Source organism: Mastomys coucha, unplaced genomic scaffold (genome assembly GCF_008632895.1).
Source record: "Mastomys coucha isolate ucsf_1 unplaced genomic scaffold, UCSF_Mcou_1 pScaffold18, whole genome shotgun sequence".
Classification (NCBI taxonomy): domain Eukaryota; kingdom Metazoa; phylum Chordata; class Mammalia; order Rodentia; family Muridae; genus Mastomys; species Mastomys coucha.
Window position 1 is genome coordinate 84,905,348 of NW_022196900.1, and position 25,878 is coordinate 84,931,225.

At 46.9% G+C, this 25,878-nt stretch overlaps 1 protein-coding gene across 8 annotated transcripts in view; it reads left to right on the forward strand.

Moving 5' to 3' along the window:
• The window catches only part of Csmd2 (CUB and Sushi multiple domains 2), a 582,522-nt gene that overhangs the window by 516,415 nt on the left and 40,229 nt on the right, over positions 1-25,878 (forward strand). For all 8 annotated transcript variants that reach the window (XM_031378716.1, XM_031378717.1, XM_031378719.1 and 5 more), the window contains 9 exons: positions 7,244-7,324; positions 7,772-7,885; positions 9,763-9,951; positions 12,100-12,246; positions 16,384-16,572; positions 18,007-18,192; positions 19,103-19,297; positions 20,657-20,830; positions 22,211-22,384. In XM_031378716.1, the coding sequence (XP_031234576.1) occupies positions 7,244-7,324; positions 7,772-7,885; positions 9,763-9,951; positions 12,100-12,246; positions 16,384-16,572; positions 18,007-18,192; positions 19,103-19,297; positions 20,657-20,830; positions 22,211-22,384 (1,449 nt within the window). The remainder of the gene's footprint in view (positions 1-7,243; positions 7,325-7,771; positions 7,886-9,762; positions 9,952-12,099; positions 12,247-16,383; positions 16,573-18,006; positions 18,193-19,102; positions 19,298-20,656; positions 20,831-22,210; positions 22,385-25,878) is intronic.

The following is a 25,878-nucleotide window of genomic DNA, read 5'->3' on the forward strand; positions in this document are numbered from 1 at the left end:
AAGGTCAACAGAAGTCTTTAGAACAGTTCCAGTTTTAAAAGAGGCCAGGTCTCCTGAAGTGGTGATTCTGAGACACCGTCTTCATCGAAGGACTCTGCTGGTATTCGCAGTAATGATCGACACATAGACCAGCCTCTCGGCATGTCTGTGAGGGAGTTTCCAGGGTGACGGTTAACTGAGGTAGGAAGACCTACCCTAAAAGTGGGTGGTACCCCTCTGTTTTCTGGAAGCCTGGACTGCGCAAAAGGTAGGAACCAGCATCATTCACGTGTCTCTCTCTGCTTCCCAACTAAGGATACAATGTTACCAGCCGCCTTGTTCTCCTACCACCATGAATTCCCTGCCCTGATGGACTGTACCTTCAAACTGTGAGCCTAAATAAAACTGTCCTTCCTTAAGTTGCTTGCCTCCAGCATTTTGTTACAGTAACAAGACAAATAACTTAGGCAAACATGGCAGCTTTTCCCACGGTGGTGCTGAGTGTGGGACCTGCCTGTTGTGTGTGCTGGGTAGGATCTCCACCCCAGCCCCAGCACCAACCCTGAGGAACTCACACAAGCTGTGGGGACCGGAAGGCAGCTGTGTGTCTCTGTGCGTTTCCAGGTATCCACAGCTGCTGTGCTTACACAGCAGACTCTCCTTGGCCAAGAAGTAGGCTCTGAAGCATCTTGTTCCCAGGCCTGCTGTTCTAAATATTCATGGATATCTCTTTTAAAGGGGGGGAAGTAGGGGTTAAGCTGTGTGCTCCCAACTTTAATCATAGCTTTGTTTTTTATTTAGTTTGGTTTTGAACCCACAATGTATATATACTTTTCCACTGTGATAGAACATGTACACAGTGTTGAGTCAGGCAGTTCAGAGGCACTGTGTGTATGCCACTCTTCACAGAACTGTCGCTGCCGTCTATCTCCAGAATGGCTTCATCTTTTAAAACTAAAGTTCTGTCCTCATAAGTCAGTCCTCTTCTCCACCATCTTCTGTCCACAGTCTCCAAGCCTGACTGTTATTTGTACCTCATAAATGGGACCACACAAGATACATCCTCTCGTGACTGGCTTGCTTTGCGCAGCACAGAACCTTCAAGGTCTGTGTATGCTGTCCTGTGTCAGGACTTCCATGATGTACATATCACACATGTCCCACCATGTAGTAATCCATTAATGGGCGTGAGTTTCTTCCTCCTGTTGGGGGGGAATCATCAGTGCACTTTAGGCGGTGGTGGCTTTTAAATGTGGGTCCCGTCAGAAAACTTGCAGGGAAAGGTAGGGGTTCGTAGTTTGAGAACTCACACTAACATGAATGCCACTGGATTGAATTATTCTGTGGTGTCTGCACCTCTCACAGTGATCTCCCTGTGTATTGTTGTGTGGGTAGGTAACTACTCCCTAAACACACATACACACACACACACACACACACACACACACACACACACACCCCTCCCTGCACATCCTGTAGCCTCAGCAGTTTGAACATCCTGAATCACATGTACACATGTGACCTGACTCCTCTTGAGAACTTAAAACTTAAACAGAGACACGACTTGTGCCCAAACCCATCCCATCTACCTCCCAAAGAGGGAAGATATGCATCCACATGTGGCAGACTGCCTCCTTGCTGCTAACCTGTGAACTGAGAACTAGAAAGACCCTATACAAAGAAAGAAACACTGAGGCACACAGGAGCTCTCCCTTGGATCCTAATAGCCCTCTGGCTCCTTACCCTCCACCTTAGAGCAAAAAGATACACATTTAAAGACAATCTTTGAAATGCATTTGAAACAGATGAATTAGGAATAAAACAATAGATGATTATGTGATTTATATGATTTATATAGATAAACATATTTGGACACACACAGGCACATGCTTGTATGCACATATGCACAGATAAAGATGTAGTCACTAAATATCTTCATGCAGGACACAGTCCACTGATTTAAGGGCAGGTTTGTTTTGTACTGTTCAGTGAAATAAAAAGCAGATTGCTGTCAGGTCGCAAATGCTAGCAGGAGGCAGTAGCTACAGGCTCCACCCTACACTAAGCCACTATCCTTATAACATTCTTGAGAGAGAGAGAGATGAATATAAAGAACAGTGCCAGAGGGGAGCATTTGAATAGTATCTGAGCTTGAACACCAAACTCAAAATCAGAGTCCCAGCAACTGGCCTGGTAAGTGCAAACGAATCCTATGAACCACGTTCTGCTTTGAAGTATCCAAGTCCAAGACCAGTCTAGCTGAGGAACACCTTACCTGGAAAGACACATGGGAAGAGGAGGATGTGAAGCTGACGTGCGGGCTGCAACAGACCTGAAGCAAAGACCCCTTCCACCACTAACCACCACTAACCTGTGCTAGTCTCGCTAAACTACAGCAGTGCCTCACTCCAACGACCTGGGTGGACCCACACCAACCAGCTGCCACGGTAACATAAACTAAACCCAGCAAGCCATAGCACTGCCTCACCCCAGAGGGGAAGGGGGACGGCAAAAGTGAAATGAAGGAGTCTTGTCTTGGATGTTCCCACCTTGGAGTATGTCCTGAGATCACAGCAGACATGGTGAGACAACTTCAGTTGGGGAGAAAGCTTGTTAACCTCAATCCATACTCAAAATGACTGAGACTCCTTATGCCTGGAGAGGGCGTTTCAGAAATGTTCTATTTTGTTCTATTTTGTTGATTGTTTTGGTTTTTAGACTGGGTCTCACTCTGTAGCCCTGGCTGGCCTATAGCATTCTCCCTCCCTCTCTACAACCGCCCCCCATTGGGTGTGTGTGTGTGTGTGTGTGTGTGTGCCTCTGTCTGTCTGTCTCTCTGTCTCTGTCTCTGTCTCTGTCTCTCTCTGTCTGTCTGTCTGTCTGTCTGTCTCTCTCTCTCTCACTCTCTCTCTCTCTCTCTCTCTCTCTCTCTACACATACACACACACAAACACACACACATACATTGGCCTTGAGCTCACAGTGATCCTCCTGCCTCTGCCTCTAGAGTACTGGGATCAAGGATGTGCGCCACCCTGTGACAGTCTTGTTTGTTGGTTGGTTAGTTAGTGGTTGACTGGTTGTTTTGGTTAGTGATTTGTTTGTTTTTATTTCAGGCACTTTTTTCTGTTGTTTGTCGGTATTCCACAGACTTTCTATGTGGAACAAAAAAATTGTAATTTTAAAAAATATAACACATTGAGAAATCTCCCTGACAACCACAAAATGCAAACTCTGAAAGCTGCGTTAAGGGCAGATTTCTTTGTATTGATTTTGTTTTTCTAGAAAACTTGGTCACGCCTTAGAAGTTTCAAAGGCAAGTATGAGGCCCAGAAGAGATCGATTCATTTTTTGTAACTGTTAAGGAAAATGACAGCTGACTAAATAAGATTTTCATATCTCTAGAAATTGAAAAATGGAGTAATTCAAATGAAACAAATGATAGACCACGTGCACAGAATTAGCAAGCCAGGTCAGTCTGGAATATTCAGAGATTTAGCAAGCCAGGGTCAACCCGCAATATTCAGAGAATTCTCCAATTCTATACAAAAAGCAAGGACAAAGGACCTGGCTGGACAGCTGAAGAGAGAAATGCAAATTACCAAAAAAGCAAAACTCATTAACATATGAAAAACTTAAAAGTAATCAAAGTCTTAAAAGTAATCAAAAGGAGAGGGCTCAATAAGTAAACCATCTTATGCACAAGCTTGAGGGCCTGACTTCAGATCCCTGCACTCTGTAACCAGATCCCCTACACCCCTATAGTGAGATCCCATGCACCCAGGTAACTAGATCCTCTGAGCCCCTGTAATCAGATCCCCTGTACCCCTGTAATCAGACCCCCTGCACCCTGTAATCAGATCCCTGTACCCTGGAATCAGATCCCCTTCACCCTTGTAATCAGATCCCTGTACCCTGGAATCAGATCCCCTTCACCCCTGTAATCAGATCCCTGTACCCTGGAATCAGATCCCCTGTATCCTGTAATCAGACCCCCTGCACCCATGTAAAATCTGAGGGTGGTAACATTTGCTTGTAACCCCAGTAATGATGGATGGGGACATAGAGACAAGCCGATTCCTAGAGCCACCATCAATGAGCCCCAGGTACACACACACACACACACACACACACACACACACACACACACCTGCACATGCACAAGCAAGTACATACATGGCCTGCCCCAAAATAAAAGGAAAGGAACCACTGGCTTTGTCAAGCCAGTTGATGACTCTGCCCATAGTGGGTTGTACATTCTAAAAGAGCAAAAAGATGTTTCCTGCATCTTCAACACCCACAAGTTCTGGGCAAGGTAAACTCTCCAACAGGTTATCTCAGGACTGTGTGAAAGGAAGAAGGTGTTGCCCTGTCTCACAGCAGTTGTGATCTGCTGACAGTACAAGCCAAGCCACATTCCTAGACAGAAAAACAGAAGCACACCTCAAGGGCAGGCACTGCTCTGGCTTTTGTCAAATCAGGCAGAAAGCCACTTGGATACCTCAGGAGGGCCTCTTAAGTGTTGGCACACTTACTGCTAAAGCTGTGTCTCTTTCATGTGGCACTTGTGAGTCAACACATCTGTATAAAAATTTAAAGTTAGATTCCCTAATGGGATATAACATTTCACATAAAAACAGACACAGGTGAAGTGTCCAATTACCTTCCATCTTCGACTGGTAAAATGTCAGATCCCAAGTCAACATCTGGAAGGTAGCTCCGACTGGGCAATGGGAGCTGTGTCTGGGATGCTGTGGTCTCAGGAGGGTGTCGCACTGCACAGTGTGGCAGCCCCGTTGTGACTTCCACATAGAGCCCCAAACCTGGAAAGTCTTACACACAACACTGAATATCTGTGATACCAGGGTGCAACTTTCTCAACAATATACCGAGCTATTCTTACGACCATGTTAATTGTAGGCAATCATGAACTGATGCTTTTAAGCACCCAGCTTCTATCATAACTAGGATTTCGGCATGCACACATGCAGGCATGCGCACGTGCACACACACACCACGCTTTTATTGTGTTTTAATTTCCTTTTGGATTCTGATGTCCAACTCAGTAGAATCGTTTCCCTCTTGAAGTATTGAGGAGAGAGGTCTGAGCACTATCATCCAGGAAAAGGTTACTGACATGTGACAAGGATTGCCTGCGTGTTCTATAAAGGTTATGTGCTTTAATCATTTCTTGTTTAAAAGAATCAGCAGAATGAAAAGAAGGAAGACTGTTTAAAAACACAAAAGATGCCCCGAAGCCAGCCACAGTGAGACACACTTGAAATTCCAGCACTGGAGAAATGGAGGCAGGATCAGGGGTTCAAAGTCATTCTTGGCTGCTTATTGAACTGAGACCAGCCTGGGACACATAGGATTTTGTCTTTAAAATTAAAAGAGAGAGAGAGAGAGAGAGAGAGAGAGAGAGAGAGAGAGAGAGAGAGAGAGAGAGAGAGAGAGAGAGAGAGAGAGAGAGAGAAAGAGAGAAAGAGAGAGAGAGAGAGAAATGTAATGTATGGGTAAATAATGTTGTCACAGTTTTAAATGGAAAAACTTAAGAAACTCACTGGTTAACACCAGAGCATCTGAAATAAATTTTAGCAAATGAATATGATTAGATTTCACAAAGTCATTTCTATCTCATTCTCGAAGAAATTTTATTGTGTGGGAAATGTTTTCTGATAAAATAGCAGATGGCAAGGCGCACCGAAAGGTGTATGCAGCATGGTGCAGACCTGTTAAAACAAAACCCCTTAGCTATGCAGGGAACAGATACACAAAGAAGTCATAGCACGTGATTAACAGCCGCTACATCTGAAAGGACAATGGATACGTTTAATTTCCTTCCTTCCGTTTTCATAGAAAACCCCCCGGGTTCCTAATGACATTATACATTTTTTAAAAAACATAGCTGGGGATGTGGAGGTTTGGGGAACAATCGTGGGCGCCGCAGCAGCCACAGCAGCAGTAACAGGATCGATAGCACTCAGCCGTGAGCCAGGTAATAAAAGACGTTAGAATTCCACACAGACCATTCCACACCCAGGCACCGTCCAAGCCTCAGCCCCACAGGCTAGACTCCAGTTTAGAGAATCCACTGAGGTCAGCTGTGTTTGGACCAAGGTCAGAGGAGAAGACACACACAGGATGTGGAGGCTGGGCCGTGGCCATTGGGAGGACCTGAGCTCAGGAGCAGCCAGACATGGAGTTAAGTCCTGCCTGGTCATTTATTTCCTACAGGATCTTGAGGAAGTAACTTTACCTTGATATCTAATCGCTGGCTCACAGGTGAAACACACGGCAGGGTCAGTGTTGGGAGATTTGGAGGACTGGAATACAGAAGTGACCCTGCGTGGAGGATGTCCTCAGCCATGCTCCTCCCCACCCCACCCTCAGGCCAGTAGCATCACTGAATGCTTCTTGGATCCTGTTAGATGCGAATACTGCTAGTTTGATATGACAGGTGCTGAGATATACTTCCGGTAAACAGGCCCTTTAATAACTCCAGCCCAAGGGAATGGCTAATTTAAAACAATATAAGGCTTTACTAGGAGGAGTATGTGACTTAGAGGCACTGGATAAGAAACAAGGATGGATACAACCCAAAACCATAGCCTGTTTGAACTGGACAGCTGAGCAAGCAAGGCACACAGAGGTCCCCTTGTTAACATTGTTCCTATACTTGAAGAAGACGGGGGACCAAGGCTGTAACAGTCAGGTTCTTCCCTGGCTGCTGTGTCTCTTAAAGCAACTGCATGTCAAAGTGACCACATCTTTGAGTGGTAGGTCTGCAGTGTAATACTTCTGTCCTTCATTACTGGATTGAAGCACACTCCTTGGGTTTTGTACCAAACCCTGATGACTGGAGAGAAGCCAAGTAGTGTGTGGCCAAACTGGCCCTGCACACAGATAACTACTCAGGAATATATATCTGACACTTAAACAGCCGGGGATGTGGCTCAGTTGGTAGTGTGCTCCCCTAAGCGATTCAGAGCCCCCCCCCTGAGTCAGTCACCAGACATGGTGGTGAGCACCTGCCATCTTGGCATTTGGGAAGCTGAGGCAGGAAGGATCTGGTGATAAAGATTATCCTTGTCCACACAGTAAGCCCAGGGCAGCCTGGGATACATCATAAGAACTTGTGTCAGTTCAACAAAAATAAAGACACGTCTGCAAGGCAAATGAATGAAGTCAGAGATTGTTAGGAACTGGTCCAAGGCCCAGGAGTAATACTTTGCCCCTGACCTGTGTCTTTCTGTCTTTCCAGCTTATCCACTCACCAAGTGCCCTCCCCCGACCATCCTCCCCAATGCTGAAGTGGTCACAGAGAATGAAGAATTCAACATAGGTACCACTGCCAAATGGTGGGGATCTCAAACCAGGGCGTCCCAGAGGGGCCAGGAGGCCATGGAGACTGGGGCAGTGGCTCCATCTGTGCAGAGGGAGACAGAGGCCCAGACCATGGGGGTGGCAGTGTTCTATCAGTGTTCTATTCTATCTATCTCAAAAATACAAACCCTCTTCCTTCACCCAGCCCAAAAAGGAGGAGCTAATAGCATGGCTTCCCTCTGCTATTCAAAAGCTTTAAGGTAGCCTAGAATTTCTTAGGAAATACCCAGGAGGCTGAGCTGGGGAGGGAAGCAGTTGTCTGGGCCATGGGTCCAGCATGGAGCTGGTTCCTGAAGAGCTGAGGTGGTGTGCTGGTTACCTTCCAGGGAAGTGGGTTTGAGGTCCGAAAGATGACAACTCTTCTGAATCAGACTGCTCCAGGGGATGCCTATGTCTCTCTTGACAGGTGACATCGTCCGCTACCGGTGCCTTCCGGGCTTTACCTTAGTGGGGAGTGAAATCCTGACCTGCAAGCTGGGAACCTACCTGCAGTTTGAAGGTCCACCCCCAATATGTGAAGGTAATTATACTAAACAGCACCCCCACAGAACCCTGGTTCCGCTCCTCTTCCTGTCCCCAGTTCTCAGCTCAGTCCCTGCCCAGTGAAAAGCGGTCACCATGTTAATGGTGTCTGATGAATGAGTTATGGTGTCAGAGTGAGCGAGAGCCTTTACAAGGACCCCACCTGTGAAAGAGCCCGGCTGTCCCCGGTTCCTTACCCAGGTGTTCTCTGGAGTTGGGAATCGAGCATTAGCTTGGGGAAATTGGAATGTCACTCTGTTGCCGGGGTCAAACGTACCCAACGTCCTATGTGTGTGACCCCGTAAACCCAGACCTCAGCTGCCCGCCTCCCAGTGTGGCGCCTGGAAAAGATGAGCTCACTTCACCAGGCTATCCCGGCTCAGTCCAAATCCAATCCTTCCCCACCCCTGAGCACCCAAGGAGTCACAGAGCTGGTAACTGCCCTGTAAACTGAGACAGCGGTTGAACGTAGGCTATGGGCTATTGTGAGGAGTGGGAGGCATTCAGTGTGTGAAAATGGCATCTGACCCTCCCGACTGCTATGGGGTGGGAAAACTTGCACAGCTACCAAGGGTCTGGAGAAAGCCGATCCAGTCCTAGAAGCCTTGCCTCAGCTTCAGACTGAGCAAACAGAAGCAATTTGTCCAGAAAGTTGTTCCATGCAGACTATTACAGCATTTCCCTGTACTCCAGGACAGAGCACCTCCCCAGTGCCTGGGATATGCAGGGCTCCTCTGTACCAGCCTCTTCCCTCTCCTTTTGTGGTGTGTCATAAGTCCTCCTGCTCCTCCTCCTGTTTCTCTTCCTCCTGATCCTTCTCCTCCTGTTTCTCCTCCTACTGCTCCTCTTTCTTCACCTGCTACTGCTCCTCTTCCTCCACCTCCTTCTACTCCTGATCCTTCTCCTCCTGGTCCTCCTCCTACTGCTCCTCCTCCTGATCCTCTTCCTGATCCTCCTCCTGATCCTATTCCCTCTTCTGATGCTCCTTCTGCTTCTCTTCTTACTTCTGCTCTCCCACCTCCTTCTCCTCCCTCTCCTCTCCCTCCTCCATCCCCTCTTCTCCTGCTTCTCCACCTTCTCCTGCTGTTCTTTTTCGTGGTCCACACAGTCTTCATTAAGACAACATTGTTTCCTTTAACCACCTTAACGCTATGAATCAGGCGGCAGCCAACCCTGCTGGTCTGCCTGCTCCTGATGCAGTTACCTTCGTTACCACCACCATCTCTGTGGAGCGTTGAGACATTATGCTGCAGACTCTACATATGTGGTTTGATGTAGTGTAGCATAATGTTTTCTAGGATACAGCCATCATCTTGCTTGTGCTGGAAAAGCCATCACACTGAAAGGGAATAATTTATTGGGGGGGACACACACTTGGTGAGTACCTGTGTACTCCTGCTCCTGGATTTAGAGCTGGGCTCTAAGTCCAGGTGTGTTTGACCCATTGTCTGCAGCTTACTTCTGACCTCTTCTATCTTTGTACGAACTAAACCCATTTTGTAGAGTAGCTCTTTGGGTACGTGTGGCATACTGTGCAGATAGATAGATAGATAGATAGATAGATAGATAGATAGATAGATAGATAGATATAGAGATACTGCCCCCCATTTACCTCAAATCCAGACAACAGCACCCACACCCAAGCTAGGAAATTATTTCAACCAACTGGCATGCAGTGAGTGCCCGCAAAACTATCATGTTAACATGGGATCTGAAGTTACTCCCTGCCATGGGGCAGTATAATGGCAAATGCGAGGACTTGTTTAAATACCCAATACTAACTTTGCAGAGATACTCTACTCCATGGACAGGCTAATAATCCCAGCCCCGTTCTGTCTCCATGCCATGTACATAGTGTCTCTCTCTTTCTCCCAGTGCACTGCCCGACCAATGAGCTTCTGACAGACTCCACTGGTGTGATCCTTAGCCAGAGCTATCCCGGAAGCTACCCACAGTTCCAGACCTGCTCCTGGCTGGTGAGGGTTGAGCCAGAGTACAATATCTCTATCACGGTGGAGTACTTCCTCAGCGAGAAGCAGTATGATGAATTTGAGATCTTTGATGGTGAGTCCCTCAAAGGGCATGTGGTTCCCCGAGACAGACAGCTTTCCTCAAGCCCCTAGGGTTATTTGAGTTCCATTTTCCTATCAGAACTTTCTAACGGCACTACATCATGTCTACCTCTACCATAGAAACCCGAGACCTGGGAGTTGATGAGTTATATGGCTGTTGCTCATGTCTAGATAGATCTGAATACCAACCTGAATCCCTGAATACCAGCCAGTAAGTGGATCCCAGCAGTAGTCCCTTGTGGAGAGTAGGCTTCTTCCAAAACCCAAGAAGGTGTACCAGACTCCAAACTGTTTCTTTAGTGTTGGGACAAGAGGTGCTGTCATTTGCTGTTGTGTCTAGAGAAAACGTCTCAGCGTGTCTCAAACCAATGAACCCTTCAGAATACCATCGAAAACGTTGTAGGATTTATCTCTTCTCCTCTAGAGCATATGAAAGTGGCTAAGATATCTATACGAAGTTTCCCAGTGGTTTCAACAAATCCTATTTAAAGAACCAAGATGCTACATCCTGCAGGATACTCAGATCCCCCATCTCTTCTCATTGTATCATGATAAAGATCAGGCTTATTAGCAGAGCCCTGGGACGTAACTGTGAACGTATACTGCTGCCTGCCTCATGCCAACGCAATCTGCTTCTTTCTGCTCCCCCTCCCTGACAACCTATAGAAGAGCACACTGCAGATCCACAACTGCATTGCGAGTAACCAAGACTATGCCTACCTGCTCTGGTAAAGATGCCACAGGTGGTTCAGCTACCTGGGGATCTTTGATTAGAAGTGCACCCTGGGGTAGAGAAGGCTTCTCTCCCCACGTGCTGCTGCCCGATAGAACAGCCATGGTAGGACTCGGATGCCCAGGTGTCAGCTTCACTCCAGATTCCGTATCCAGAGTCTTTATTTCTGTTCTTATGTCTCCAAGATTTATCTATACAAGTAAACTGTGATGTGCCCGTAAAGGGAAGAACCAGAGGAATGACGACTATATCCAACTGATGTCAGTTTCTAGTGTCCTTTTCAGGGGGCTTCCAACCTCTCCTTTACCCAAACTATTCTGAATGAAGGGGAAATGAAGCCTGGCTCGGCTCTTTAAGATGGACAGTGTTGAATCTTTCCCTCGCAGGTGCTCTCTTCCCTTCTGGTGGCTGCTTTGCTCATAAATTCATATTATTTTAGTTGCTCTTCTTGGCTGCCCAGCTAGCTCACCCTTAGGAGTAATGACAGTCTTTGGGCCATCCCCATGGGGCCCGTAGCTCAGTCCTTTCAGCTACCACCCCAGCCTTGCTACCCACCTCCAACCGTGGCGCTCTTCTTTCAGTCCATGAAGTGTTTACCCCTGACCTCTGTGCCTCAGGGTCTTCTCATCCCACTTACTCCTAAGGAGCCTGGTTTCATCAGCCCCATGGAGTCTCCCCAGGCTCTCCCAAGGTAAACAGTTATCAGGCAGAAGGGGTTTTATTTCTTCAACTGTTGAAGTGTGTTGCTTCTCCTCACTTCAGGACCCCTTCCTCCCCAGCTCACCACAGCGGCTCAAATGGTTCTACTTTGTTAAATGTAGCCCATTACTCTCTCAAACTTCCAAGAGCTGTCTCAACAGTGTATTGGAACAGTCACTCACAGCCTTCTCCAGGACTATAAATCCTGGGTTATGAGTTTCCCAGATTTATATTGCACTCCTTGGACCAGAGCCCTGAGATGCAATCCAGATATTTAAGGTTGAAAATAGGAGAAGGTACCTTCCTGGGGAGCCTTAAGGAGCCATGTTGAGAAGTGTTCTTACTTCTAACCCAGGGAGCCATCCCTTTCCTCTGGCTCCGTGGCTCTCTATTTATATCTATTCAATAAACAAAGTGTCTATATATGGTGGGCACCATGCTATTTTTAGCATGCACAAGAGAATTTAGAAGAGGGTCCCAGTTTGAAAAACAGGTCTCCCATCAACTACCTGCTTGACCCAGGCGACCAGCAAATAGATTTCATCTCACTTGCTGACCCCAGAGCACTGCTTCAGATAAGGCTGCACAGAAGAGATCCTTCAGCAAGGCCACCAGAAGCAAAGTTGCCCAGCCATCCAGGCCATATCTATACTTTTACCCCTCTCTAGACTTAGAATGTCCTATAACGCTGTGTCTTTCTCGCCCAAGGTCCCTCAGGACAAAGTCCTCTACTGAAAGCTCTCAGTGGGAATTACTCGGCTCCCCTGATTGTCACCAGCTCAAGCAATTCTGTGTACCTGCGCTGGTCATCTGACCACGCCTACAACCGGAAGGGTTTTAAGATTCGGTATTCAGGTGAGTAGGTCATGAGTACACTTGAGAAGGACCTCAGAGCCGAACTCCTTAAGTGTCTCGCCTGAAGCGTCTAAAGAAGCCATGGTCCATCTCCTCACTCTCCTTTGTGTAGGTGGGGCTGCCTCCTGCTCTCAGTTTCCCTCATCTGGCACTGCCCAAATGAAACTAGAGGAGTCTCCCACCTCTTCATGTCTAGGCCCCTTCCCCACCTCTAACCACATCTCCTTCTTCTCACACTCCCACCCTATGTCTCCAGGATCCTAACTATTCAATATGAGATTGGATGAGACCCAGGGGCATGCTAGCCCCTTGGCTGGTTGGGAGATATTACCACAAGTCCGTTGACTGACTGACATACAATCACATAGGGTAGGCAGCAGAGGGAACCCTCCCCCTGCTGTACAAGCCAGATCTCTGTCGTTATTACTCTTTCCCTAACGGATGCCAAGTGGACATATTTGTGAGGTGAACATGACATTCTGATGCATACAGACAACCTCAATGACGAAATGGGAGCAATGAGCATACTCGTCTCCTTAAAAAATAGTTTATTTCTTTGTGTTGGAGACCGCTGAAATCCATTCTTCTACCATGGGAATGTGTAGTCAGTACTTGATGAGCTACAGCTGCCCACGTGTGCTGCAAAATATGGGAACTTAGTCCTTTCTACTTTTGTGGTCAATGGCTAATCTCATTCAACCTCACCTGCCTTCTACTAGTCCCAGGCACTGGTGAGCCCGGCCATACTCTCCGCTTGTGTAAAATCCAGTTTCCCTAGCTTTCACACATGAACAAGAACACACGGATTTGTCTTTCTGTGCCTGACTAACTTAACATTATGTCCTCGGTCTCCATATCCATTGCTGCAGTTGACAGACTTTCTCTTTTCCTTCTTTCTTTTTTTTTTTTGCAAAGCCATATTGTCTGGGCATGGTCAGATCAAAGGTCATGCCTTTCATAAAAATTTCCCTGGGATACAATTATATGGAGAAAAGAGACTTTCTCTGAACTCTCTCTGTGGGCACCATTGATTGGCTTGATAAGCCGAAACCTTGGTGTCCGCTTTGAAGGGCAGTCCAGTGAGCTGCTGGCAGGGCTTTCCAGCCCTGAAAGCAGCAAGGAAGGCCTGCAGATCATGGAATCCCACCACACGCCTGCACGCCAGACAGGATTAGACAAAGTTTTAAAGAATAGTAGTTGCAGGGAGCCAGGAGTATAGCCCAGCCAGTAAGGTGTTTGCCACACAATCACAAGGGCCCGAGTCCAACCCCCAGCAGCCAGGTAAGAAGCAGGCTGTTGTGGGGTTGTGCACTAGTAATCCCACCCCTGGGGAGGCAGAGGCAGAGGCAGAAGGATCCTTGGAGCATTCTGGCCAGCTAGCCAACCCTAATCAGTGAGCTCCAGGTTCTAATGAGTGACTTTGTTTCAAAAAATTAAAGTGGACAACATCATGAATGACATCTGAGTTAACCTCCACCTCCTCCACACATGTGCACACACACCTGCATACACTGACACACACATGCACACATGTGCGCACACACCTGCATACACCGACACACACATGCACACATGTGAGCACACACACCTGCATACACTGAAACACACATACATACATATGTGCACACACACCTGCACCTGCATACACTGAAACACACATACACACACACACCTGCACACACTGAAACACACATACACATTTGCACACACACCTGCACTTGCATACACTGAAAAAACACACACACACATACACACAAGAATATTGGTCAGGAAGGATGTTCTGATGAATCATGAAGTTCTGCCTGAAGAACCATTTGTCCATATCTTCTCATGGGTCTCCTCACCACAAGACCAGCCCACACTATGTGAACCCAGGGGAGTTCTAAAAACCATTGAGGGTGAGCAGTAACCAATGGAGTGAGGGGAACCCTACTTTACTCTCTCAAAGTCCACTTCCTCTGTGGGTCCGACCCCCACTCTCCTCTCCCGCGTGCCATTGGTTGGGGAAAAGATGGAGTCATGACCCATGATCAGTGGTCTGTCCTGTTACTTGCTGACAAGAGTGTTGTTTGACAAAACACCTAACTGTTTGGTTCTCCATTTCCTCAAAATGAAAAAGAAACCCCAAGATACCCACCAGGGGAGTTCAGGGTGGGGTTCCTGGCAGCTGCTCCAGTGGAGGGAACATGGCCGTTCCCTACCCCTGCTGCTAAATTTGGAGCCAAGAGCTCTCAAGGAGTTCCCCTTGCCTTTCTGCTTAGAGACTAATGTGTTTAGAAGTAATGAGTCGGTTGTAATTACAGCACTTATGCCATGTAGGAAAGAAATTCATTACACGGTACGGTAATTAGTACTTAATAATTAAGACACAGCAGACATGGTAACTTACACCTGTGTCTTTCCCAGTGACTATGTGTATTCTGTATCTGGGATTTTCCAGTCCTGGGTGAAGGTGGTACCTAGATGCAAGTTGTACATGTCAGAGGCATTGCAGGAGAGCATGCATCTTTAAAATACCATTTCTGCCTGGACAGGGGCATAGCCCTCAGACAGGAAGTCCAAGGCCTCTCTGTGAGAGCGTGTGAGGATGAGATTTGGCCCCCAATCCTCTCATCCCTGTCTATCCAGGACACTCAGCCAGAGACGCTCAGGCAAATGAAAGCAGGCATGAAGGGAGGCCCCTGGCTCATCTTTCTCACAACCTCACAGAACAAACTGGGATTAGTCATTTTTCTCATTGCTATGATAAAATACCAGATGAAGTCAACTCAAGGAGGAAAGCAGTTTATCTTTGTCTTGGCGTGTGGTATGAGGATACAGGATGCCAGGATACTGCATGTCACGATGATGGGAAGGTGTTGGGAGCTGGAGGAGCCTGAGGTACCCAGTCCCATTGCAGCCACAGTCAGGATACAGAGGAGAGATGGATGCTGGTGCTCAGCCCGCTTTCTCCTTCTTACTCAGCCTCGGAGCCACCCATGGGATGCTGCTGCCTACATTTACGATGGACTTTCTGTCTCAATTCATGTAGTGTAGAAACTCCCTCCCGGCTGTGCCCAGAGAGCTGTGCCCTAGGTTATCCTAGGCCTTGTCAGGTTGTTGATGACAACTGTCACACAACCTAAGAACCCCTGCAAGGTCTGTGGTATGAGTTCCCCCGTCTGAGACTTTGGTCTACTTCCCTAGCTATTGTAACCCCAGGATTGCAATGGCAGCTGGAGCTTAATGGACTCCTGAGAACTCTTTACCAGATAAATGAATGAAATATGTTAGCCCATACATTGGGAGGACAGGGAATGAGCCCTATAGGGAAATGTATATCCTAAATCCCTAGGCATCTTCAACACAACAGAATGACAGAGAGCAACCATTTTTTTTTTTTTTTTTTTTGAGCACTAAGTGACCCACACCACACTGGGATGCTTATCAAACACGGTCTCTTTTTTTAAAATTGTATGAGCATCTATGAGGGAGGGGAGCATCTATTGAGGGAGGAGAGCACCTATGAGGGAAGAGAGCACCTATTGAGAGAGGGTGCATTTATGGTGGAGGGAAGCACCTATTGAGGGAGGGGAACACATATTGTGGGAGGGGAGCATCTATTGTGGGAGGGGAGCATCTATGAGGGAGGGGACACTTATGATGGAGGGAAGCACCTATTGTGGGAGGGGAGCACATGTAAGAGAGGAGAACATCTATTGCAGGAAGGAAACTGGAACTAAACAAGCTCCAGTGATTTGTCCTAAGTCACAAAAGCTGATTCCTGTTGGTGTCACATGTTTAGGAAACCCGTTGTCCCACTGGGCCCTGCTTTACAAGGTTGCCTTCCACCGCACAGGCTTTGAAGGCAGCCTGGGCTGTGCTCAGGCTGCAAAGGGGACATCACGACTCACAGAGCAGGTTGCTGGTGTAGTTTCCAATTACCCTCTGTTTTGATTTGTTTTGTTTGATCTTGTTCTGGCTTTACTTAACCAGTGTTCAGTGTCAACCGCTCAGGCCTTCCTAAATAGCAAAGAACTTGCCAATGGGAGAGGAAATAAGGGGTGGGGAGGGGAAGCGGGCCTGGTAGGGTACAGCCTGCCTGCTCCGGCAGTAGCACATGGACACTCCTCCACTGAGCCTCCTCTCCCTCCTCAGCCCCCTACTGCAGCCTGCCTAAGGCTCCACTCCACGGCTTCATCCTGGGACAGACAACCACCCAGCCGGGCGGCTCCATCCACTTCGGCTGCAACACAGGCTACCGTTTGGTGGGACACAGCATGGCCATCTGTACCCGGCACCCCCAAGGCTACCACCTATGGAGTGAGTCCATTCCTCTCTGTCAAGGTGAGCAGCGGGACCGAAGTAGCTCAGCTCCAAGTCACCTCGGGCTGGTCTCAGGAGCAGTCCAGGCCACGTGTGAGTCTCCCAGGGTTTGGTGATAGGCCATTCCTTCAGCGAACATTTACTGAGGGTCTATACATCTCCAGCTCTGGGGATGACGGATGAATAGTGGGCTCTGTTTCCAGCACCACCAGAGAGATGGTGATAGGAGACAGGAAATGACTAGAAGTTCTGTTATCAGATTGTTGTTACGAACCCCATGGTAAGAAGGAACCTGCCTCTTCCTAGCAGCTTGGAAGGACTCCCAAGGCAGAGAGGCATGGGGTCTGGTTCCTAAAGCAAATGAGTCAAGCAGACCCCTGAAATGTCCCATTCAGTTCCCATGCATCACTTCTTAGAATTTCTGACTGTTTTTCCCCTTATAAGAGCATATGTTTCTGTCATGATGAAATATCACACTTCGTATATTCAATAAACACTAAAAAAAAAAAAAAAAAAAAAAAAAAAAAAAAAAAAAAAAAACAAAGTCATAGGGGCTGGAGTGATGGCCCAGTCAGTAAAGTGCTTGCCTTGCAAGCATGGGATCTGAGTTTGCTCTTGCAGAACACAAATAAGTAAGCCCGGGGGTTATAAATAAGCATGTGCTTGTGATCTCATTGCTGTGGAGGCAGAGGCAAGAGGATCTCTGAGGCTGCAGTCTGACTTCCTTGGTGAGCCCCAGGCACAAGAAAGATGCTGCCCCGAAAATCTAGGTTGGTACCTGAGGGGCAACAGTTAACGCTGTCCTCTGGCATCCACAAGCCCCTACCCACGTACACCAGAACACACATACACATGAAAACAAAACAATAATATACTTCCAGACTAGAAATGGAGTCCTAGTCCAGAGTCTTCAGAAGTTCTAGAAAACTTAGCCGAGTCAGCACACACACACACACACACACACACATACACACACACACACACACACACACACACACACAAATTAATTAAATAAAATGCAATAAGATTTCTTTTTTATTAAGAAGCTTGGAATGCTAACCCCCACCTTGGCATTCCTGACTCTCACGAGGGATTCTGTCCACACACTCTAAGGAAGAGGGGCCACTTGGTTCTTCTCAGAGGTTGAGTGCATTGACATTCACCTGCTGCACAGGACAGAAGGAAGTCTGACCTTGCGGCTCTTCCCTGTAAGTCTTGAGCTGCAGCCCTGTCCCTACATTTAATCTGGGAACACATATCTACCTCCGCCCTGTTCTCCGATGCCTTCTTTCCTGATATCCCTGGCGGTGACTCTCCTATTATCTTTCCTTAGGGGTCTCTTTCCGTTTGTTAGTTTCTACAGTAAGTTTTAAGGTCCTTAATAGGAAAGATGAAAATGTATGCTCGCTACATCTTGAGTCAGAAATGCTCATGACATCCTTTCTCCTTTGCCAGCTCTTTCCTGTGGTCTCCCTGATGCTCCCAAAAATGGAATTGTGTTTGGCAAGGAGTACACGGTGGGGACTAAGGCCGTGTACAGCTGCAATGAAGGCTACCACCTCCAGACAGGTGCCGAGGCCACAGCAGAGTGTCTGGACACTGGCCTGTGGAGCAACAGCAATGTCCCCCCACAGTGTGTCCGTGAGTCTGAGGGAGGTGGGGGCGGTGGTGGGAGGAGCTGGGTATGAAGCTGAAAAGACTCCAGTATGGAGTGGACCTCAAGTTCAGTAGAGAGCAGAAAGCCTGGCCCAGGGGGCGGGAGTTAGGAGACCCAGGGAGGACAAGAGGGGGCGTCTATCAACCATAGTCCCCATTGCAAGTTACTCTGAACGGTGAAGGAACCCCATCATGCTCTGGGGTGCTTTCATAAGCTACCACAGCACTTGAAATGAGCAGAAAGCTGCATGAATGTCCCTTGACCACAGTCCTCTGATGTGATAATTTGGGGGACCAAAAGACAAACAGGCAGCCCAATGAGCCATATGTAGTCCAATGATACAGATTTGAATTTTGTTTGCCCCATTCAAAATATACATATACACATATATATTACTTCTTAACATTTTATAATCAAGAAAATTTAAATAAATATCCAGATTTCTGGATTTTCCAGCTAGGGGTGTACCTCAATTAACAGCGTCTGCCCAGCATAAACCATGGGTGGTAGGGCATCTGTAATCCCATCACCCCAGAAGTGAAGGCAAGAGGATCAGAAGTTGAAAGCCACCCTTAGCCTTGGCTATTCGAGAATCATCCAAAAGAGAAAGGGGGAAAAAAGCAGTTCTAAAAACTGACCAAATAGAATGTGCAGCCCACAGCCAGTAACTAATGCGGGCGAAACGCAGGTCTTACTGCTTTCTTTTATGGATCTGGACTCCCCCACTCACACTCCTCCTCCCGTCTTCATCCATTGATCAAACCCGCCTAGGACCAGAACGTTCCTCAATTCATCATTACTACACTGAGTTTCCTCAGTCCCTTGTTCTAGACTCCTGTGATGGCTTCCATAGTCAGTCAGCTAATTTTCCTCCCTGTTCCTTGTGTCCCCTAGCTGTGACCTGCCCTGATACCAGCAGCATCAGTGTGGAGCATGGCCGGTGGAGGCTCATCTTTGAGACCCAGTATCAGTTCCAGGCCCAGCTGATGCTCATCTGTGACCCTGGCTACTACTACACTGGCCAAAGGGTCATCCGCTGCCAGGCCAACGGCAGATGGAGCCTGGGAGAGTCTATGCCCACCTGCCAAAGTAAGCCCAGGAAGGACAATATGAGCCCGTTTGCATGGCATTTCCTACCTGAACTATTTCATGCTCAATCAGTAGATGGAGGGGTTCCCCCACTACCAGTGAGTGCAGATCACCACTTTTTGACACTCAGCTAGAATCGGAAGCTGGGAAAGGCTGTGATATCTTAGGAAAGGCTCCCTGTTAAGAAACCTCCTGCTCAGCATACACTGATTAATTCATTCTTTGTGGCCCAACTATATGCCAGATACCAGAGTGGTACAAAGATAACAGTGTGTGGCCTGCCTGGGGAGAAGGCTCAACAGGGAAACAGTTTGCTGTGCAAGTGTGAGGACATGTGTTCAGATCCCCTCAACACACGTGAAGGCAGCTCATGGTACTGAGAGCATCCATGACCCCAACACTCCCATGACAAGTCTGGAGCCAGAGAGAGAGAGGAATCCATGGACAATCAGGAGCCAGCTAGCCTGGTTTATGGGGTGACAACGAGACCCTGTCTCAAGCCAGGTGGAAAGTGAGGACAGACAACCTGAGGTTGCCCCCCACCCCCACATATGCAATGTCACATGTAAACACACACACACAAGAGAGAGAGAGACAGAGACAGAGACAGAGATAGACAGAGAGAAAGAGAGAAGGCAAAGAGACCGTGATACAGCCTGTGAAGAGACCCGAGGCTGGGTATGTACAGGAAGGAAGAGGGGATCATGGAGGACCACCTAAGTCTGTCTGCCTTCTCTTCACTTATTAATCGCTTTTCTTTGGGTCTTTGAATCTCAAATGCCATTCCTCGAGACCAGGGTGAACGAGTGTGCGTTCTTGAGATCGCTTATAGAAGGGAAGGGAAAGCCATAGGCCCTAGAGTATAACACAATGCGTTTATGGCAGAGTGGCGGTTATGAGCACGGAACAGGCCCACTGTAGTGGAACAGCCCCCACTGTAGCTCAGCCTTGGTAGTCAGCCTTCACCCTGTCAGATGTTGTCAGCATACTTCCCTTGAGAAGGACTGTGAGGCTAAGTAGAAAAGGGCAAGCTTGATGTCATTGTCATCCCTGAGCACACCACAGACTCACCAACACATCCTAACCACAGCTCTGCCTCAGCCATCTGTGGAGTTCTTGACAAGCATGCAAGCCTGAGTTTACGTCTCCAGAGACGGAACCTGGGTGCATGACCAGCACCTCCAGGGCTCCTGGGGACAGCTACAGATAAAGGCAAAGCGGTGTCATAGAGCATCACACTCCAGGAGAAGAAGGCTAGGCAGTTCTTGGCTTTGATCATCATTCTCCTTCATCTTGTCCGGCACATGCCTCCTGTCCTGTCTCAGGACTGGTTTATTGAGCTCTTTATGATCTTTCCAGTCATCTCCTGTGGAGAGCTCCCCACACCCCCGAGTGGGCACCGCATTGGAACAATGTCTGTCTATGGGGCGACTGCCATCTTCTCCTGCAACTCCGGATATACACTGGTGGGCTCCAGGGTACGGGAGTGCATGGCCAATGGACTCTGGAGTGGCTCTGAAGTCCGCTGCCTTGGTGAGTGGCACACCCAACCTCCTACTCTCAAAAAGTACTTACTCCAAGCACCAACTTTCAGACATCCACTATGACTAGAGCCACAGATTAGCTTCCCTGAGGGAACTTGAAAGAATGAGACCAGCCTCTGAGGGTCCACACTTTAATCCGAAGGACAACCTGCTTATCTAATTAGCCCCTAGGAACACCAGTGTAGCCCTGGCCTCCACCCCAAAAGACACATTCTTATAATGCACCTAAAATATTCTTTGTATTATATATTTGACAATTATTTTAAATGTACCCACCTGTATATAGGTATTTACATTATAATACACACGTGTGTATACACTAAGCAAATAACAGGAGCATTTACAAACAACTAGCTTACAGAGGAGAAAATTATCATTGCTCCCAGGGCTAATGTACTCCCTGACTGAGCCTAACCTAAGTTCTCTCTCCTATTATCCTTTTCTGGCTTCTCTCAATTCCAGAAGAGGGTCTCAGCCATGCATGCCTCGTAGGGCAGATTGGGTGATCTGTCCCTGATAATACACACTAATGACCTCCAGGTCACAGGAGGTCATGACCAGTAGCCACTTTCTTGGGCACTGGTTTGGGGTACAGTTAGGAGCTACTGCTACATAGTCAAAAGAACCAAAGGAATACCAGAGATCTACTGTGCCCAAGCTTCATTTAATAAAAATAACTCAGTGAGATGTCCCTCAAAAAGAAAGGTGAATTTGGCCAAGGGTCTGCTTTTGCGTGGTTGTCATCAGCAGCATTAGCCGTGATGGCTTCATTTAGGCTATGGTACTCAATAGGCAGTAGGTACCCAGCTTTCTATAAGATACGGACAAGATACCTAAGATAACCCATTTACAGAGAAGAAAGATTAATCCTGGCTCACAGTTCTGGAATTGTTGGCTCACAATCACTTGTCGCCCACTGTCTTTGGACTGTGGTAAAGCAGCATACATCACAGCATAATCAGGGCCAGAGGAATTATGCTTCCTGGGCATGACCTAACATCCTCCCCACCTCCTCCAGGCTGGGCACCAGGCTTCTAACACATGAAGCTTTGGGGGACTTACTCAAACCACAGCACTCACAGAGACTGGGAAATGCCGTAACTCCCCACCTGTGTACAAACACAGAAACAGAACCCAGAAAAGGATGATCATGGATGATGTGTTGGGGGGGATAGTCACCAAGCACACAATACTGTTACTGTCACATACAGAGTTCCCAGACTCTCTCCTGGATCACTGTTCTCCAGGGGAGGTGGGAAAACAGAACATGGCTGAGAACTTGGGCCTTTCCCTCCCATCCCACCCAAGCTCTACCTGGCTTTCTCGAGGTTCCTCTGTGGTTGACTCTCTTCCCCCAATCCCATCAAAGCTGGACACTGTGGGACCCCAGAGCCCATTGTCAACGGACACATCAATGGGGAAAACTTCAACTACCGAGGCAGCGTGGTGTACCAGTGCAGGGCTGGCTTCCGTCTGATCGGCATGTCTGTGCGCATCTGCCAGCAAGATCATCACTGGTCGGGCAAGACCCCTTTCTGTGTGCGTAAGTATGTCGGCCATGCTCCGTAGCCATGGGGCTGAGTCAACGCGGACTTCCTCCCTTTACCTCTTGACTAGGTTAGCTAAAGGCTTTGTATTTTCCTTCCCCCCACCCCCAAAGATATGATCACTGCATCTATTTCTTCAGGTCTCTATGTCGTCATTAACTACTGGTTTGATTATGACTTCTTGTGACTTACATTTTTGCAACTTATGATTTACCTTTTTTGTTGGTTTCCTAGTTTGTATGTGAATTGCGTTACACGCATGCACATACAGTAAGCAAATGACTAGCATATACAAACAAGCTCACTCATTTTCAGTCTCTCATTTTGTGTCCTTTTTTATTTGGACCTGTAAAATTTCTTCTGATCAACTGGTGTGATTATACCTCATACATACTAGTAGTAAATGTTTATTATTTTTAGAAGTTTTTTTTTAAATTTCTCACTAATTGCCCACCCCTACACTTGGAAGATTTTAATAATTTTTTTAAAAAATTTCTAAGCCAAAGGACCTTTTTTCTCTTTTATTTCATACCAATGATGCTACTTCTTGACATTTCCCAATGCTTTTCCTTCTGAATAAACAGTTGGTCGATTGTTATAAGTGTCGCATGAACACCTGAGAGGAAGAGCATTGTGGATATTGCTACTGCACATACAGACACATGTATTCCTAAGATGTACTTTATAAATTATGTCCTTTACGGGTTTCTTCCTGATTTTGCCCACTTGAGCTGTTTTCTTTAAATGACATGTTTAAAGTGTTCTGTAATCAGTGCGTTGACATTTTTCCTTACATTTCCTGCAGGTAGTTGCTGTGTCCCATGGTATGAATATATTCAGAACTCTTAGAGCTCTTTAAGGCAAATTGTAACTTCTCACCTTTAGAAGTATCTTCTTCATCACTTTTAATGTTCTTTAACCTGAATTTTAGTCTTTAACCTGAATGTTACTTTTCTTGACTTCAGACTTAGAATTCCAACTTCCACACTTTTCCCGGTATGCCTTTGACCATCCCTGAATAGCAGGGACATCTATTAAATTGCACTCTTGCATGCTGTCTTAAATAGGGTTCCATTGCTGTAAGAGGATGCCATGACCAAGGCAACTCTTACAAAGGACAACATTGAAATGGGGCTGGCTTACAGGTTCAGAGATTCAGTCCATTATCACCATGGCTGCATCCAGGCAGACCTGGTGTAGGAGAAGGGGTTGAGAGTTCTGCATCTTGATCCACAGGCAGTGGAAGGGAACTGTCTTCTGAGGATAGCCAGGAGAGGCTCTCTTCCTTACTGGCTGGAGCTTGAACACTAGAAAACCTCAAAGCCTACCTACACAGTGTCACACGTCCTCCACCAAGGCCACACCTCCCAACTGCACCACTTCCTACGGGCCAAGCATATTCAAACCACTACAATGCCAATATGAAAATATGCTCATAGATTAAAATCACTCATATAGGGTGATATGTCTTACATATTCCATCCTAATTCTCTTGTGTTCTCTGTCATTATGGTGTGTTGTTCTCTTTGTCATTGACGTTTTCACTTATCACATTGTAATGCTGTCAGTTCCCAATTTTTTTATTCAAATCTTTATTATCTAGTTAGCCAATACTAGAATCCATGAACTTTAACTTAAAGGCTACACAGCCTGTTCCTCTCTCCTGTTTCCATTCTTCGTGGCATTCCTCCTACTCTGTCAGGGCTGAGAACATGTATCATGGAGTTCATATATTACAATTCTGTTCATTCTCCCTACCTTTGCTTTGTTCTTGAACCTACAATTAAACCCATCATCAACACTGCCAAAGCATCCCAGTTACTTCTTAGTAGAGTCAAGTTTAGTCTTTAGTAGTCAGTACAACCCTTTGCATAGTATTCTTCAAGTTCCTCCATGGGTGATGGTGGTAGTGGAGGTGGTGGTGATGGTGGTGGTGGTGGTGGTGGTAGTGGTGGTAATGGCTTTTTTAGTGTGCATATGTGCTACTATGCTGCTATGAGGGGTGTGTGTGTGTGTATGTGTGTGTGTGTGTGTGTGTGTGTGTTCCCTGCAGATTCAACAGATGACCTAGTGGGTGCCACATACACACTTTACCACTAAAGCTGCATTCCCACCTCTTGGTATTTTAGGATAGGATCTGCTTACATCACCTCAAATTTGCAATTCTTTCTTTCCACCTCCTGAGGGCTGGTATAATAGGTGTGTACCAGCACGTACTTGAATATTTAAAACTCCATTCTATTCCCTGCCATTTGAAAGGCAGCAAGATTAGTCATAAAATCCTTGACCACAAGTTATTTGTTTGATTTTCTAGAACTATTCCTCCATCATAGTTTTGCAGTGAATGTTTCTGTGTGTGTGTGTGTGTGTGTGTGTGTGTGTTATGTACACTTCACCTTTTTAAAAATTGTACTTATTTAAGCCTATTTCAGGGTACATTTCCATAGAGAAATGGTGACAACTGTCAAGTATATTACAGTTCGTCTCCTTCCCTTTGTGGGTATGCAGTGAGCATACCTGATGTCCACTCTCTTGGGAAATCTCGAATGTACAATTCAGTACAGGGTGCTGCACACTGGATCCCTAGACTTCGCTGTCCTAGCCTGTGTCACTGCAGTGTTGAATCATGACCAACCTTTCCTTTTCCCACTTGACCCTTCCCTGAGTAGCGGCCAATGTCTGAGCCATCAACTCTCCGACATACAATATTAGCCTCACTCTGGGTGGTCTTCAGGAAGGTTCTGGTTATTTTTCACTTGGTGCCTGAGATCTAATATTTCTCTGAGGGCTGAAGGCTGCAAGACAGCCTCCCTGGATGTCCTGTGCTTCTCGGGATGTATCCATTCTGCTCTTATTCCTCACGCATTCTCTGGATTACAGTTTTAAGATCCGGCTCTGGGCTACTGTGCCTGGACGTTTTCATTCTTCAACTTCCAAGCAATTTAAAGCCCGTGGCAGTCCTTTGTCTTGGTTTCTGCAAACCTGTGTTTTCTATTCTTTTATGTGTTCTTGTTAATTTCCACCTGGGGGGATTTACATGGCCACTATTATCCTCTGAGCCTACAAGTAATTTGGAAAATTCTTCACTTTTTAGAGTTCCCAAAAGTGAGCCTTTATGTAAAATGCAGGGCTTTGTTCTGAACCATTATGAGGCAAAGTTTTGTTTTTAATTGCTGCTCTTCATTTAGCTCCTCACACAGAGCAGGTCACTGAGAGAAGCAGGTTGCTTCACAGCAATGTCTGAAGTCACTCTTAGGGACCTCGTCAGTGTTGGGTTTACAGAAGGTGAGACCCATCCATATCCAGTCATCCCTTCTGATTGGTCAACACAAAACCTTTCACTGAACCCAGGAGCTTCACGTGAAATTCCTGGATGGAGAATGCCTGCATGACCTAAAGATGCTCCTTGTTAGATGTGGGTCAAAGTCAGAGGTGTTGAGATCAGAACTTGGGCTTTCATCTTTCCAAACCACCATGCCTAATACGAGCC